Source organism: Phodopus roborovskii, unplaced genomic scaffold (genome assembly GCF_943737965.1).
Source record: "Phodopus roborovskii unplaced genomic scaffold, PHOROB, whole genome shotgun sequence".
Taxonomy (NCBI): Eukaryota; Metazoa; Chordata; class Mammalia; order Rodentia; family Cricetidae; genus Phodopus; species Phodopus roborovskii.
This window is the reverse complement of record NW_026126618.1, coordinates 1,937,273-1,953,671: the sequence shown is the minus strand read 5'-3', so window position 1 is coordinate 1,953,671 and position 16,399 is coordinate 1,937,273. Positions and strand designations below refer to the sequence as shown.

Below are 16,399 nucleotides of genomic sequence, written 5' to 3'. Positions count from 1 at the left end.
TCTTCTGGGATCCAGTTGCAGAGAGAGAGAAGGGATGAGCAAATGGGTCAAGACTAGGCTGGAAAAACCCACAGAGATAGCTGATCTGAACAAGGAGAGACTCATGAACCCTAGACTGATAGCTGGGAATCCAGCATTGGATGGACTCAGATCCCCTGAATATGGGTCTCGGTTAGGAGGCCTGGGCAGTCTATGGGAACTCAGACAGTGGAACTAGGATGAATCCCTAGTGCACAACTTTGTATGGACTTTGGGAGCACATTCCCCATGGAGGGTTACTCTCTTAGCCTACCTTAAATGACTTGACAGATTTTAATGATCCGTCATAAAAGGCCTGGGGAGTGGATGGGGGGAGGGATGGGGGATCTGTGGGGGGACATGGGAGGATGGGAGGGAGAGGGAACTGTGATCTAGAAACTCTGTCTCAAAAATCCAAATAAATACGTAAATAAAATTTAAAAATAATAAAAATCCAATTTAAAGTAAATGTCAGGAATAATTTGTCATTTAAAACAAAAAAAATTGTCATTAATAATTATACCAGCTTCATGCTACAAAATTTAACTACACATCTAAAATGCATAAATATTAACTGATATATAAAGTTGGACATATTTATTGTATTCCTTGTGATTTTTTTCTTTTTCTTTTTTCTGTCATACAATATATGCAGACCACAGCCTCCTATCCTTCACCTCCTCCCAGATCTCCACCTCCCTACTACCCTAGACCCACTGCCCCTCCATGTATTTTGATATATCATACAGTGTTCGAACAGGGCAAGCATGTTTCTCCTGAAACATTGATCATTTTTGTGATGAAAACATCTAAAACAATCTCTCTCTTTCCAGAAAGTACACAGTAATGATGCTAACTTTGTGCCCATTGGTCAATCTGCCCTTGACACTTTCCAACAATCCACTATTCTCTTGATTTCCATTGGATTAGCTTTAAAAAAAAAAAAAAAAAGATTCCACACATGATCAAGATTACTGGTTATTACTTTTTATGTACCAGACTTAAACTTTAAAATTCACTGAAAAAAAAAAGAAAAAACTTACCATGACTTTTCTAAAGGTCTGATAAAGGTCTGATGGTGCTGAAGAAACCACACAGAACCATAATATGAGGCCTGACGGGTTAGAAATGGACCTGATTACTCCCATTTCAGCAGTAATGAAAAGACTCGGGGATCTTCACCCAAGCACTCAGGGCTCATCAGTAACACTAGCTTTCAAAGCAGGGTCTCAGCTAAGCATGGTGGTGCTACCATTTAATCCCAGCACTCGGAAGTTACTGTAACTGCATGACCAGCATGGTCGACAGAGTGAGTTCTGGGCCAGCCAGGAATACAGAGAGAGACACCTTTTCAAACAGAAAAGGAAGAGATTGGGAGGGGGAGGGTGTAAGAGTAGCTTAATCTGTGAAATCACATTATTAGTGAATGAATTGGTAAATTTATTTTCCCCAGATTTCTGAATAAGCAGCCACATTTATATACTAGTAGATGCCTTTATTCTGTCACTATCAAATAATGATGCTGGTTAAATTAAGTAAATACTCAGTCTAACAGATATTTTCCTTATTCTCCATCCATATATTTAGTACTTAAAACTAACACCACCATATTAACAGTCTCATCATTAACAAGTTCAAGCAAAAATCAACCTCACCCCAATATCACCAGTGACCTCATATTAATGACTCCAAATTGTTTTCATTAATTTTGGTGACAATTGTAAATCACTTTCTCCCCCAAATTGTTTGTATTAAGTTCCTGTTTTATTGACAAGAATATATCTAGTTCTTCATACTTTTGTCTCTAGTGAGCTACTATACTAACACAAGTATCACTATTACAGAAGGATCTTAATGTATCAACAGTGTAAGGAGAAGGAGGGTAAAACATAAGCAGGATATATAATGTAAGAAAAATCTATTTTCAATAAAATAAAGAAAAATAAATAAAGTCAAAACTAAGCAATCTTGCAGATTAGCAGGGGACAGCATTTATTGTAGGAAAACATTACCTACCATTATTTCAATAACTAATATATAGACAAAAATGTAAAATCTATTCACACAATAAATATAAAAATTGTGATACTAAGGATGACAAAGTTTAGAAAATTATATAATTTGCTTCTCCATCCATGTTATCTTAGAATTTAAAATATGAATATTTGAGTTTTGATTGATATTTGGCTTCTCTATGTTTAATATTTTACTGATTTTAAGTTGTACATTTATTTTGAAACAATTATTTCCTATATATGTGTATATATATATATATACACATATATATATACACACACATCACATATATTATATATAATGCTACCACTTAATAAAGACAAAAAGCAAATTTCATAAAATAAAAAAAAAGTTTAACAGTAACACTATTCAACACAGATAAAGGAATAAACCTCTACACTACCGAATTCTCACACCAAATTCAGACCTTACATCTGAACCTGTCTTGTAGGAAAATGAAATATGGAACTAGGACAGTGACAATCTGAAAATAAAAGTGTAGATTTCGAAATAAAAAAGACTGACATATGACCTAAATGTGAGGATCAGTTGTCTCTGAAGAAAACACAGCTTTGGAAAGGACAAATCCCAAAGAAATGCCAGGCCTGAAGGGTCACCAAGGAAGGAGGAGCAGCTAAGGGGCGGGGCTCCTGGTAGACCCCGTGAGCTGAAGAAGACAAGCATGGATTTTGGAAGTCTCTCAAGATCATCCAAATACAGTTCTATGAATACAGATTATTTTAATGCTTTGGACTGTGCCATTGCTGAATCTACAAAAAGTCTAATTCGTCTGTGTTTATGTTTTCACTCTCAAAACTAGGATATGTTAACTTCACCCAAAAACTAAGAGAAAAATAAGGACCCTTAAGAGTAAAAGATACTAGTGCTCATTGATAATGCTGTACACTCTTTCCCTATCCTCCACTCTCCCTTCCTCCCTGTGTACACACATACGCACAGACATATGCAGGCACACACACACACACACACACACACACACACACACACACACACACACGAGTTACATTCAATGTATTGGTAATACGTCTTTTGGGAGAGAGCAACACCAATGGATTTAATGAACGTAAGCAAGAAGCACACCTATTTCTGTGACCGTTTTATCTCCTCATTTGGTACCTGCTTATCTTCCATAAAACACGCTAAGGAGCCATTGCAAAGTTTTTAAGATCATGCTAATCCTGAGAGTGAAGCCTGGATTAATGCACAGCATTAAAATATTATGCTGGCTTTATACCACCCAGCATCCTAAGGACCTTAACCGTGAGAAGACAAAGCAGTTCTTATCAAATAGAATGGTGACTGCAAAGGAAGACAAAAATATCAAAAATGAAGTGTAGCTGAACAAATAATGTATTAATTTAAAAGAATATTAACTAAAACCTTACCAAATGATAGAATGGCAACAGACACTTGGAAAAGATAAGAAACTTACAGTGCTGTTTGTGGGTTTCCTACATAATTTTTATAGTTTTATTTGAAAGTATATGGGATGGGAAAGGAAAAAGACCAATTAAGAGAGAGACCTCACAACATAACTAAACATGCCATATCATTGAAACTGGAGACGTATGCAGGGGAGAAAATGGTGAGTCCCATAACTAATGATCTATGAAATTAACATTTGAAAATATTCTCCTGCAGTATGTATAGAATACTGTGGCAGAAAAATTATCTAAGGAATTTACTAGAACCAATCCACCCCCAAACAATGACTTGCAAGGTTGAAGTCAAAATGACTTTGTAAAAACATATGGGAGAATGGGAGGGAGAGGGAATTGAGACTGATATATCAAATAAGGTTGTTTCTAATTTAAATTTAAAAAAAAAAAAACACTATTCCAGAGTGAGAGGTGAGCAGATAATAGGGGAGGATAGTATATTGTAATAGGAAACAATGAGAACCTAAGACAGGTGGCAAAATCAGCTAGAACGTGGGCGCATTCTGATGACACATAGAAAAATACATATAAGTGACTAAATAGATAAAACATAATAATAAGTTATCGTTTGATCCTCTGTGGTGGGAGTCACACTGAGGTACTCTTAATCATTTAGCATTATTTCTAGAATAAACCTGCAAATTGCTGTTAGGATAGCTATGTTCAGACTTAGTCTGAAGACACAGAAATCTTTATCTAAAGAATTAAGGTTCAAACACAAGCCTGTCTAAATTCAAGTCCACTTCTGCACTATGAATGCAACTGCAAATCCTAAGAGTAGAATATTGGGGAACTGGAGTAATTACTAATGCAGGGGCTCAGGAAGACAGTGATGATGGCAGCATGCACGTTAGCAGAAAGTAGCATCGGCTCTATATGCATGCGCTTCCAGGATCGAGGCCAAGGGGAGCATTTGTATCCAGGCTGAAAGACACTAGATCGTCACCAAAGCATGGACTACAGGAGCAGGTACAATGTGATACAGCTGTTCTGAAAGCAGGGGGCGTCTGCTTGTCTGACACATACTTCTCTCTGGGTCACCCTCCTTACTCATTTTAGAGACTTTCATTTCCTGTCACCTTCATTTCCTTCACTACTCATCTTCTCACTAAAGTATTTGATTCTCATTATTGATCAGTTGACAGTATGAACTAGACACTAGCAACTAAATGGAACTGGTGTGGAAGTGTGGACCAGTGGTTTTCAACCTCGGGTCGCAACCCCTTGATGGGTTAACCAACCCTTTCACAGACATCGTCTAAGACCACTGGAAAACACAGATATTTGCATTACAAGTCATAACAGTAGCACAATTACAGTATGAAGCAACAGCAAAATAATGTTATGGTTGGGGTCACCACAGCATGAGAAACTGTATTTAAACTGTCCCAGCATTAGGAAGGCTGAGAACCACTGGTGTAGATAATCAAACATTTTCAAAAATACATTTGGAAGAAATAAGAACTCCAACAAAGCCAGTGAAGGCATCTGAACCATACCATACCAGTTACTTTTCCATTTACCTTTACTGATTTCAGTTCTATCACAGTTGATCCCAAGCCCTCAGCTGTTATTTGCTGTGTGAATTCCAACATTCTTTATTCAGGGATTAACACGTCTTATGATAGAACGGGTTAGAAGCATCGGTCTACAATTCTATTGAAATTAATTTACTCTTCAAGGTGAAAAACCATGCCCCTGGACAGAACACTAAATGATTATCACAGTGATGCATGCTTGAGTTTGGGCTCAGTGTGGAGTTCCTTCCATGTCAGGCAGCAAAATGAGATCATTTCATAATGGCAAACTGTCCGAGACCTTCATTCCAAACTGCACTAAGAATTCCCAAATGTGCACCTTGAAACAGAATTGCAAATAGGGTTGTTACAGCAAATGAACAAAGTAATTGTGAAAAGTGGCTTATAAACTGATCAAAAATTACCATAGTCATTTTCTAAAAGGTGACATTAGAAAGAAGGGTCAGTTATTACTAAAATTTCAAGAAAATATTACAGTCGCACTAAGTGTAGAAGGTATTAATTTTTCAGGACCATCACAATAGCTGAGTTATTCTACAGGGAAACTTAAAACCAAGTCACAGAGTAGTCAAAAAGAAAATTGTAAATGAAAATTGGTGGAAAATTACAAAAATTAACTTCAAAACCCTCATAAAATTTAAAATGCAAAAATTTAAGGTATTTTGGGAATGAGGGCGGGGTTGAGACAGTTTTTCTCTGTAGCTTTGGTACCTGTCCTAGAAATCACTCAGTAGACCAGGCTGGCTTCGAACTCACAGAGATCCACCTTCCTCAGTCTCCCAAGTGCTGGGATTAGAGGTATGTACCATCACTGCCCAGCTATTTGGGGTTTTGCTGCCTTTGGTTACCTTAATAGAGTGCTCTTAATATTTAGAAATAGTTTAGTATCAGATATGTTTTTAAACAAGCAAGACTCATTCCTGAAGTCCCAGCAGTTGGGAGGGTGGGGCAGAAAAACTTCTGTGAGTTTTGGACTAGCCTAGGCTTCAGAATGAAGAAAAAAACATATACACAATAATATAACATGGTGCATTATAACGTGAAAAACTTCAAATTAGGGAGAAAAGCGGGATACTCATTAGCTGTAAATGCTTTAAAAAAAATAGCACAAAATGGCATAAAATAACTCATAATGTATTGTGGAATTTAAAATTGACAATAAAATAATGAAAATTTTATATGCTATGGTAAGTTACGTAAGTTGTTGAGAACTGAAGTATTTATAAGGTTTAAATTATATGTGGTTACATAGAATATAGCTTGATGTAAGATGTTGATGATTTTATACTGTGAAGAAGTCAATAATATAATTTAACTGAGTGTTTCATTTTACCTTCCAAACAATCTTGTGAGCCATTCATTACTAGGGAAAAAAATCAAATTAGATTCTACTCATAAGTTTATAACAAAATCAGATATCCAACATATTTCTTCATGCCTATAACACTTTAAATTCAACAAATATTTATGAAGCTAAGGACATGCACACAGATGAATAATTTCCCAGTGTTCAAGCACATTATTAAACAAAACCAAAACAGAAGACTCATTTACTAATAATAATAAAGATTACAGAATTCACTTTACAAATATACAAATAAAACATAATGTTTGATCCAAGTGTTAGAACTAAATATAAAAGGATCACAAATACTATTATGAAGAATAGTTTCAATAAGTGAGGATGGTATGAAAAATAATCACATATAGATAAAACACTGTGAACATGGACAGAAGTAAAGGCAAGCATGATTCAGAGTGATGCATCTTACTGAAACATTGCGCTTATATACGATATTCCTAGGCAATAAGGTGGAGACACATGCTAGAACAGCCAGGCCTCACATGCTTCAGTTAAAGGTAGGCATGATTGCAGTAAGGATCAATGCTAAGTTTTGAAGCATTTGCTTGACTGGACAGTTTGAGAAGAAGGCTTAACTAAAACTGCACTTTAGGCATATCATGCTCATTGGGCATCAGCACTCAGGAAAAGTGGGGGACAATGGGGAAAGACTAAAGTAAGTGGACAGGATGAGAAGAAGCCCAGCCTCAGGTAAGAGGTGAAGAAAGTCCTTGGCCAGGACGGTGACAGTAACAATGACAAGATGAGGGAAAGTCAACTTTTAATATACTAGGGAAAGATGGGGTCGTCTAATGCTTAATCAGGCTTATAATACATTGGCCAAAACCTTTGGCATGAACTACTCACTCAAATCCAACCTCCCTTGTTGCAGAATATTTGTTTAACTATGCAAACATGTGTTGCATTTGTTTAATTGTGTAAATATAGTTTGCTGTTTTACCTTGACTGCCTAAGCCAACTGATTGGCCTAATAAAAAGATGAGTGGCCAATAGTGAGGGAGGAGGTCCAGACAGAAGTAGGTGAAGGAATTAGGCTCAGGGAAAGAAAAAAGGAAAAGAGATGACAGGGAGACAGAAAAATGCCAGGGGCCAACCAGGCAGATACAGAAGAAGCAGGAAATTAAGACATACAGAATGAAAGAAAGGTAAAAAGCCCCAAGGCAAAATGTAGATGAATAGAGACAGGTTAAATCAAGTTAAAAGAGCTAATGGGGCAAGCCTAAGCCAAGCATTCATGATTAGTAAGTCCCTGTGTGTTTATTTGGGAGCTGGTTGATGGCCCAAAGGAAGTGCCAACTCTACTCACACATCTTCTGTTTATACTATTGACATTTCAGGAGCTGAAATATGGGCTTATAATAACTCTCAGTGAATTCCTTTGTTGTCAGCTAAGAGTTCCACGGTATTCAGTTTTCATGTAAGTTAAACTATTTGTCACATTTGTTGTTACTAAGAAGTACAAACCTGATTACGACTTGTATGCTTTCCATGGAAAAATACTGAGTAAGTCTGACCCAAGAACAGAACATTTGATGCATCAATAGAGAAATCCCACCTCAAATACATGAAACAACTATTCAAAAGTCTGAACCAAATTGCTAAAGGTCTACAAAACATAAATATCAGTATGAGATACTTTTAACAACACAAAAGATGGTGAGACTGCTCTTTTATGTGGCTAAAAGAAGGTGATGACAATATTTTCTGATGAAGAAATTATCTTTTGGGAATTTCGAGTCATTCCCTGCTCATAAACCAGCACAGCAGGCTCCTAACCATATGGTTCACAATCACATACCCTGTGTGGCTAGACTAATCCCTCCATCAGAAAGATGGCTAGGGTCCCATGCTGCAAATAATTAAAGACGTTTTCCACCAATGACAACCAACAACAGCTCTTCTACTTGCCATGTTTTCCTCGTGTGTCTTCATTCAGTGACCCTTTGCTGAAAGATTTTTTATCACAAAAAAAAGACGCTGTGGTAGCAGAATTAATCAGACCCTCCTATCACAGACTCTACTAGAAGCAATATGCCAATGCATACAACACAAAAGGAAAACAACAAAGCTTGTCAAAGGTAAGAACCATGAGGTAGCAGCTCAGAAGACTGACTATTATTTACCTCTTTTTCGCAAATACCTTCCTAGAAAAACTACAGATTTTAAAAGTTCTTTCTACAATAAAAGTGGGGACAGGAAATTAGCATTCTGATTCTTTGTTTTTCTTGGCATGCACTATATATTTAATACACATATGTGCTTGATGATATACCATTTGGGGACTATTAATATAGAACAGAATCCAGCTTGTATGTATTTTAACTCCTAGAAAACCTATTAAGGAAAACCCAAACTGGCTAAATATATGGCAACTCGGAATCAGACTTCTCAAACTTTTTCAAGCATAAAGATCTGAGTTGTAGTTAGAAATGTTCTGCTGGTCACAATCTATGTTACCATTGAAGATAATAAAATAGGGCACACTTCAGAATCTAATATGAAATTGAAGCAAGTGAAACAATAGAGCTATTGGGTACCAATGAATAACATTATACAGATCATACTGGCACATGCCTGAACAGAGAGCGAGCACTGGATGCTACTGTGTCCAGATTTTCCCTTAGAGAAAAAAAGAATAAAACATCTCTTCCCTCAACTATCTTATCTATTTCTTCTAAATAGGCTAATAAGACAATAGTGATTTTTCTGTTTAAATCAAAGAGAAATGATTTCCTGATTCAATCTGCTGTAACTTTCATATTACTTCAGAATTCCTACAGCCTGGCACGTTCAAATTTTTAAAATATGCATATTGTTTATATAAATGAAGAAAATTACCTTAACAAAATAAATGAAGACAATAGAAATTTTAGATCATTTTATAATCCTATGAAAGCAAACTTCATGAGTTGATAAAGAACATTAAAATACTTCTTCAAAATTCCTATCCTAGATTATATAATGTTCTGATTCAACTTGGAAAATGGTCTTATATGCATATTATAAGAGCATTCAGAAAAGATTAACTTTTGAATTAAAATGTAGGCAAGGCAAATTTTAACTTGAACTAGCCTTTAAATTAAATATAAAACCTCTAGGTTAATAATAATAAGGAATTAAGTTTTAATTCATTTATAATAGTAAAATTATTTGAATAAAATAAAACATCTCTGTTTAAAAAAAAAAAAAAAGTCTTATATAAGATAGCTGGTTTTGTGTCAAATTCCTGAATCAGAGTGCCCTCTATTGGAAGAAAATAGGAAATAAAAAATAAAAGCTGTACTGAACTGAGGAAAAGAGCTATAATAGAGTTCAAGCTACATTACTAATATGTAAAATACATTTATGACTGATATGAAGCTACAAAACATATTTTCCTTTCAATTTACTTTTGAAATTATGCATAGTACTCAAATGAACAAGTCAGATACTTGGGAACATCTAAAACCAAATGGCATTCAAACTGGTTGCTCATCATATCACTAGAAAAATAAATCACAAAAATGGTTTTCTATATTTAAAGCTTTGATAAAGTGAAAAAATAATTGTGAGTTTGGACTGCTGTCGGAGTATGGTTTGAATTTTCTTTCATGATAAGAAAGTCTCTGTCTTTTCCAGATACACATACTGATACACCAATCCCCTCTAAGAGTAAAGCAAGGGACTCTGGGAGGTACCCAGGTGATAAGCACATAGCCGTCCATGGTGGAATAATACCTCCATGCAAAGCCAACTGAGAGCCTGCTTTTTCTCTCTGCCCTCAGCCATGTGGGGAAACAGTAAGGAGACAAAGTAAGGAGACAAAGACAGGCACCCACAAACCAGGGGGCGGGCTCCTAGCAGATGCCCGTTTTGCCTGCAGCCTCCAGAGCTGGGAGAAATTTGTTTTTCTTCAAGCTACACAGTGTGTAGTAACTTAAGAGGCAAAGCCAAGATATCCCCTAGTTCTAGTACTAAAACAAAAATGAACATGTTAGAGATTAAAGAAGTAAGTTAGCCACAACATGCTCTACAAGATTTGTCCCAGCTCACAAAGAAAAAAAAATGTTTTGATTGTGTGGTGCTATTGGTACCTAAGCTCTGCCCTCATGTTAGGCTGGAACTAGCTTATAATGGTCCTGGCAGGATTTTGTTTCACTAGATCAACTATATACTTGTTAAAATAATGTAGGAGGCTTTAAAAAAAAACTGGTCAGAGAAACCAAGATTTTTTTCTTTCTTACTATGTAGCCAGGGCTGGCCTCGGGTTGCTATATAGTCCCACATGGCTTGAACTTGGGGTTCTCTTGCTTCAGCATCCTAAATGCTGGCATTAACAGATGCAAACCATCATATCTGCTCCCTCGGTGATTCTGACTTAGGAGCTAAGGACATATCAGCCCTTATTTTTTAAAACCATTCGTCGTTACTCTAAGGCAAAACCATTGGTGAGAATCACAGTCTATCCTCAGAATACCCAACAACCTGCCACCTTTAACCTTCCAAACCATCAAGGAACTCCCCTGGAGTTTATTCTCCTGCTCTGCCTTTGTTCTATGATGATACCAGGAGTGAAATGCAATAGGACTCAACTTCAGAGCCAGCAGCTGAGCCTAGGTATTCCAGCCATGTGAGCCTGGGGGAAAATATCAAAACTTTCCAAGCCTTCACTCCCTCATCTGCAAAATGGGAGAAATAACAGAGTCTACGAGGTTTTATCATTATTCACCTAACTTTTATCTCCATCATGGCAAACCGCTCTTTCAAAGTTACACATGGATTCTGACCTCTGTCTGCTTTTACACACTATTTCTTCAGGCTGTATACATCCCTGCTTTATTCAAGACAAGTGCAAAGCATGTCCATCTCCCTTTTCTCTGGAAACAATTTTAGTCTTAACCTACACCCAGGAAGCCTTCGGTGAACACCGTTTTTTAGAGTTTCTTTGGCCACTGGGTAACTTATGATAAGAAATACAGCTAAGAGTGGAAAATACCAGTTCTTAGTTTAAATCCTCAGTATGGCACATGCCAGCTAAGCCATATCATAAATTTATAATTCCACAGTTAGGCTTGTTTAGTAGTCTTTTAAATCACATGACCATTAGAATAAGAGATAACAAACACCTGTTAAGTATAAACTCAAACATATTTGTTTATATGTTAGTCTTGTCTACAAACAGTGACTGAAGTCTCCTTGGGAAGGGCATTTTGAACTCTTTGAAGTCAACTACAGTCTTACATATTGAATCTATACACCTATAACTTTAAACATGGCAATGATTGCCTATATTAGACAACCTAAAAGCAATTTACTAAGCTGTTTGTATAATGAGGGAACAATTCATAGCAATACTTGAGGAAAAACACTTCGACAAATGGAAACAAATATTAGACAGAACAGAATGAACACAAATAAAATGTAGGCTATAGAGGAGGTCAATGCAGTTGGATTTTAAACATTCAGGGATGCTTCTGTCAGAATTATCTTCAGAAAGATCAGTTCCAATAATGTCTTCTATCTGCATACATCAATCCTTTATGTCTTTCTCATTTCCTAAAGAATAAATCCCACAATGCTTAGCCTGACATTTGAACCACCTGCCGCCTAACATCATTCATCCTTTTAATCTTATTCCTCATCCGTCCCCTTGGTAAATTCTGTTACAAATAAATGGAATTACTTGCTCATATGTATACTTTCCGCTATTCTACCTCACTTAACCTTTGGTATTTTTATATGACAGTAGTTTCAAAGAATACTATTATATTATTTGCCGCTAGAACTAAGGGCATAGGAATATCTGGGCCAAACTTGGAAAGACTTAAATTCAACCTGTGAGCACTGAGCATTATTTTCTCCCTTGCCACGACCACAATGCAGTGGTCAGTTAATGAAACAAAACAGCTACCTTTTCCCAAACGTATGTGCGCCAAGAGGCCCTGTCATTATTCCCTAAAATGTATAAGCTAATATCACACTCTCCAAGCAGAATACAGACCCCAGTGCACACAAGGTGCAGAGAAAAACAAACAAACAAAGAAACAAAAACCAAGTAGAGTTTCTGCTTTACTTTGTCTATTTTCCTAACTCTGAATTTCTTGATTTCTTGTGAAGGAAATCTCTCTTGGTTTACATATGTAGCACTAGGATAGGGTGTGTGTGTGTGTGTGTGTGTGTGTGTGTGTGTGTGTGTGTGTGTGTGTGTGTACACCAACACACTAGCAATGTTAGTTTACAAACATATTTACAAAAATCTTTAGAAATTGACCTAGAACATTAGGGCTTTGTGGGCGTCTGTGGGTTCGGAAAGAGGAACCTTGAATTTGCCCACTGATAGAAAGCTTTATGGAAGGAAATGAATTTCCAGGCATCATATATTAGTCATGTGGTACAACTATGTTTAAAGTTTTAAGTGGCTTTCCAGAAGATGTTGAGCTACAATAGTCTGTACATTGCAGATAGTTTTAGACTTTTAAAGGGAGTTTTATGCTGCCTAATATAAATATCTCACTAATAGAAGATTTTCATTTTATAAAACCTATAAGCTTTTGGTGTGAAGCATATATAATTATTCGAGTTGTCCATGACGGACTGGAGGATGGGGCAATAATGTGACAGCAGCACAAAAGAAAAAAGGGACAGTCACCAAAGTCGGGCTTGGAAGTAAGTTTAGCCATTGAACTAGGTCAGCAGGCTCTTTGCAGAGAAACAGTGTCACACCGCACTTTAAGGAACTAAATGAAATGCATGTTCCCAAAATGGACAGGTACCATACTTAGCATTGTTTTGAATTTTTAAAATAATAATATGACATTTTTATCACAGTGTACTCTATTATACACACTCGAGTAAAGTGCAACCCTGCTCTAACATATCAGGTCTTAAAAGTGAAGAGTTTATAATCAAAACAATCTGTTCCCTCAAATCCTCTATGTACTAGGAATCATTCCTTCGCACATCAAAAGTAGACTCACAAACCAGAATTTAAAACCGACTAATTACAATTCTTCTTGCTACTCTTGGTATGAAAACCCACAATAACAAGAATATCTAACTCATACTTTAGATTCTCAGGACACAGGTGAGATTCCCTGGACATCTAAAGTTTTGGAAACATGTAAGTTGAGCTGTCCCACCACGATTGTTGGAGTAACTGAAGAATTATTCGTGTGATTTGGCCCTTTGTTCTTAAGGAAGAATTACAGAGAATGTGGGGAGGACAGGCAAAAGAAATGTTTCTTCTTCAGGAGTCAAAACAGCTATGCTCAGTTAAATTAGATATCCATGTTCAGAGAAACTGCAGCACCCATGTCACAAAGGGAGGTCTAACAACAACGACACTATCACAACCCATTAGCACCGGGCTGCGCCCTCAGTCCATCCCCCAGCATCCTCCTTCCCCTGTACATACTGCAGAGTGACAAGCCAGTGAACAGCAGAGAAAGGCTAACAGGGACACTGACATTTAATCGTTGATGAATCTGATAACCTAATAAATCAGCAACCCCCATGCCATGGTGGCATGCACTGGGCTGGGAAGACAGACGCAATGTCTTCATCCTCCCCACCCCCTTACTTACTACACTCTGGCTTCCATTTTTCCCAAGTTCTTCTTCTGAAATCCTGCTCAAATTATCTAAGTAGTGGTCTGAAATTGTATGGCACAAATCTTCAAAGGAATAATCCTTTTCTTGACAGAGTTTTATTTCATCCAGGAGCTTTGACAGTTCCCCAGCAACAGTTTCACCTAGGAGGAAACAATTATTTTTTCAGATGTTGCAAGAAATACCATTACTACAGTGTAATGTTAAATAATATAAATGAGGCAGACTAATACGTTGACAGAAGACAAAACACAGCAAGAACCTTGCAAAGGCAAGGTATTAAGCATAATTAACATATTTGTATATTTACATACTCACATAATATATAACTGCATATATAACACAAAAGAACGTAATTAACACAGACATGCTAACAGAGTAGGCTCCAATTTTGACCATAGCTATTCTTTGTCCAAATGGAAATCAACATTGAAAGTTTAATTAGAAGTAGTAACTAGTTTCTATAGCTTTATTTATTATAGGACCTGACTTATTTCTTTTGAGGCAGGATGGGGATTGAACTCAGGGTCTCACACAAACTATGCCAGAGCTTGACCACTGACAGTCACATGGATTAATTTTTTTTTCATTTTTATTGACCTTCTACTTCACTGACAGAATTCAATGAGTCATTAGCAAGTTTAAAATAATGTCAAAAACTTCTTTCCTATTTTCAATGAACAGAAATAGTATTAACTTCTTCAAATAGGTATATGTGTAGGTAGTCAGAACTGTGATACATGAGAAAAAGGGAGAAACCAAGGAATAGACAATTTTATCACCTGTCACACAACTGCAAGTTGACAAATAGGCTAAACACCTAAGTCTGTATTTTTCCAAAAAAGGAATACAAAAAAAAAGATGTCCACTGATAATCAACCGACTAGGAATTAACACCACAAAAAGATCTTATATCTCGTGGCTACTAGGGAATGATGGAAGAGAGCAGGTGTTGGTGAGGCTTTGGGGAAGGGAAACCTAGTACACTGTTGTAGGACTTGTGACCCGTTGTAGAAAATGACGTGAGTGTTCTTCAATACTAGCAATCCTACTTTTAATGTGTACTGCAAGTAAATGAAGCCAACGTCTTTAAGAGAAATAGATGTAGCCACATTTTAACTGAAACCCTGTTTAGGATGGCTAAAATATGAGGAAATTAAGTGTCCATTATTGGAGAGATGGATAGGGAAAAATACAAATAGTTAATAGGCCACTATGAACACATAAAAGAAGGGCATCTTTCCTTCAAGAAACACTGATGAAAGTCATGTTGCTCAACAAAAATGAGGCTGAAATAAACAAATACAGCAAAATCTCACATGTGTGAAACACATAAAGGTTAACGTGTAAAGGCAGACAGTAGAATAGTGGTTACCAGGGGCTGCAGAGGGAAGGAACCCGTTAGATAGACTGATTAAAGCATTCCCAGTTTCAGTTAGGAGAGAATGAATAAACTGGGGAAATCTAATGGATAGTGAAGAGGATATGGAAAAATAACTGTATTGTATCCTTGAATTCCCCCAAGATATTTGATATTGTTTTCACCACCAAAAAGTTGTGATTGTGATTAAACAAAGTGATACATTTGTTAATTAGTTTGTGTGTGACAATAAATTTACAGTGTGTGTGATACTTCTTCACATTATATGCTACAAACATAAAATGATTATTTGTTAAATATGCCTCAATAAAGCAAGAGAAAATACATTTATGAAAATAATCATGTCTGCTCCTAAAAGTTTTATTTTAGCAGGGATTGCTAACTACTTTGCTCACTGACCTATATCATATGTCATCCCTATGTTAGTGCCATGAGCAATCCTTATGTCAGAACCGCAAGTAATCCCTTATGTCAGTGCCATGAGCAATCTCAAATAAGCAGCAGAAACCCTATAAATGTTGACTAAATAAATACACAAAATTCAAAGTCTAAGCCAAAATAACTAGATTTGAAATTTCTACTGATGTAAACCCAACTTATGCACTTTGACAGATTTGACCAGAGAAGTCTGGTATAGCTGCTTCATGGGCTTTAATCAGATACTCACTTTTAGTCTTTTGGGAAGGAGACTCGGCAGGAGGCGGAAGGTGTGTCTCTTGTGTTGTATCCTCCTGAGCATGCTCTTCCAGGACTGCCGACCTCCCTACACCTTCTAAATATTCTGTGAATATAAATTTCTGAGGTTAGACACTTGGATTCATGTGTGTTAAAAATCAATAGCTATCACAAGTTTAAAAAAAGTAAAATGAAAATTAAATAAACCCAAAGACCTTCAAGAGAAGTTGTTGGCTTAATAAAACAATTAAGTACAAACATTGTATTTCCTTAAAGATAAACATGCCTGTTAGAGACATAAGTGTCTCTTGATGTTGTTAAATATTTTCTGTTTGACAATTTAAAGTTCTTCAAAAGATGCT

At 36.5% G+C, this 16,399-nt stretch overlaps 1 protein-coding gene across 1 annotated transcript in view; it reads right to left on the bottom strand.

The window, feature by feature from the left end:
- Positions 1 to 16,399, bottom strand: part of Anks1b (ankyrin repeat and sterile alpha motif domain containing 1B) — an 878,091-nt gene that overhangs the window by 724,342 nt on the left and 137,350 nt on the right. Inside the window, exons 7-8 of the mRNA XM_051206268.1 lie at positions 16,030 to 16,143; positions 13,958 to 14,124 (exon numbers count right to left, since the gene is read on the bottom strand). Of these exons, the coding sequence (XP_051062225.1) occupies positions 13,958 to 14,124; positions 16,030 to 16,143 (281 nt within the window). The remainder of the gene's footprint in view (positions 1 to 13,957; positions 14,125 to 16,029; positions 16,144 to 16,399) is intronic.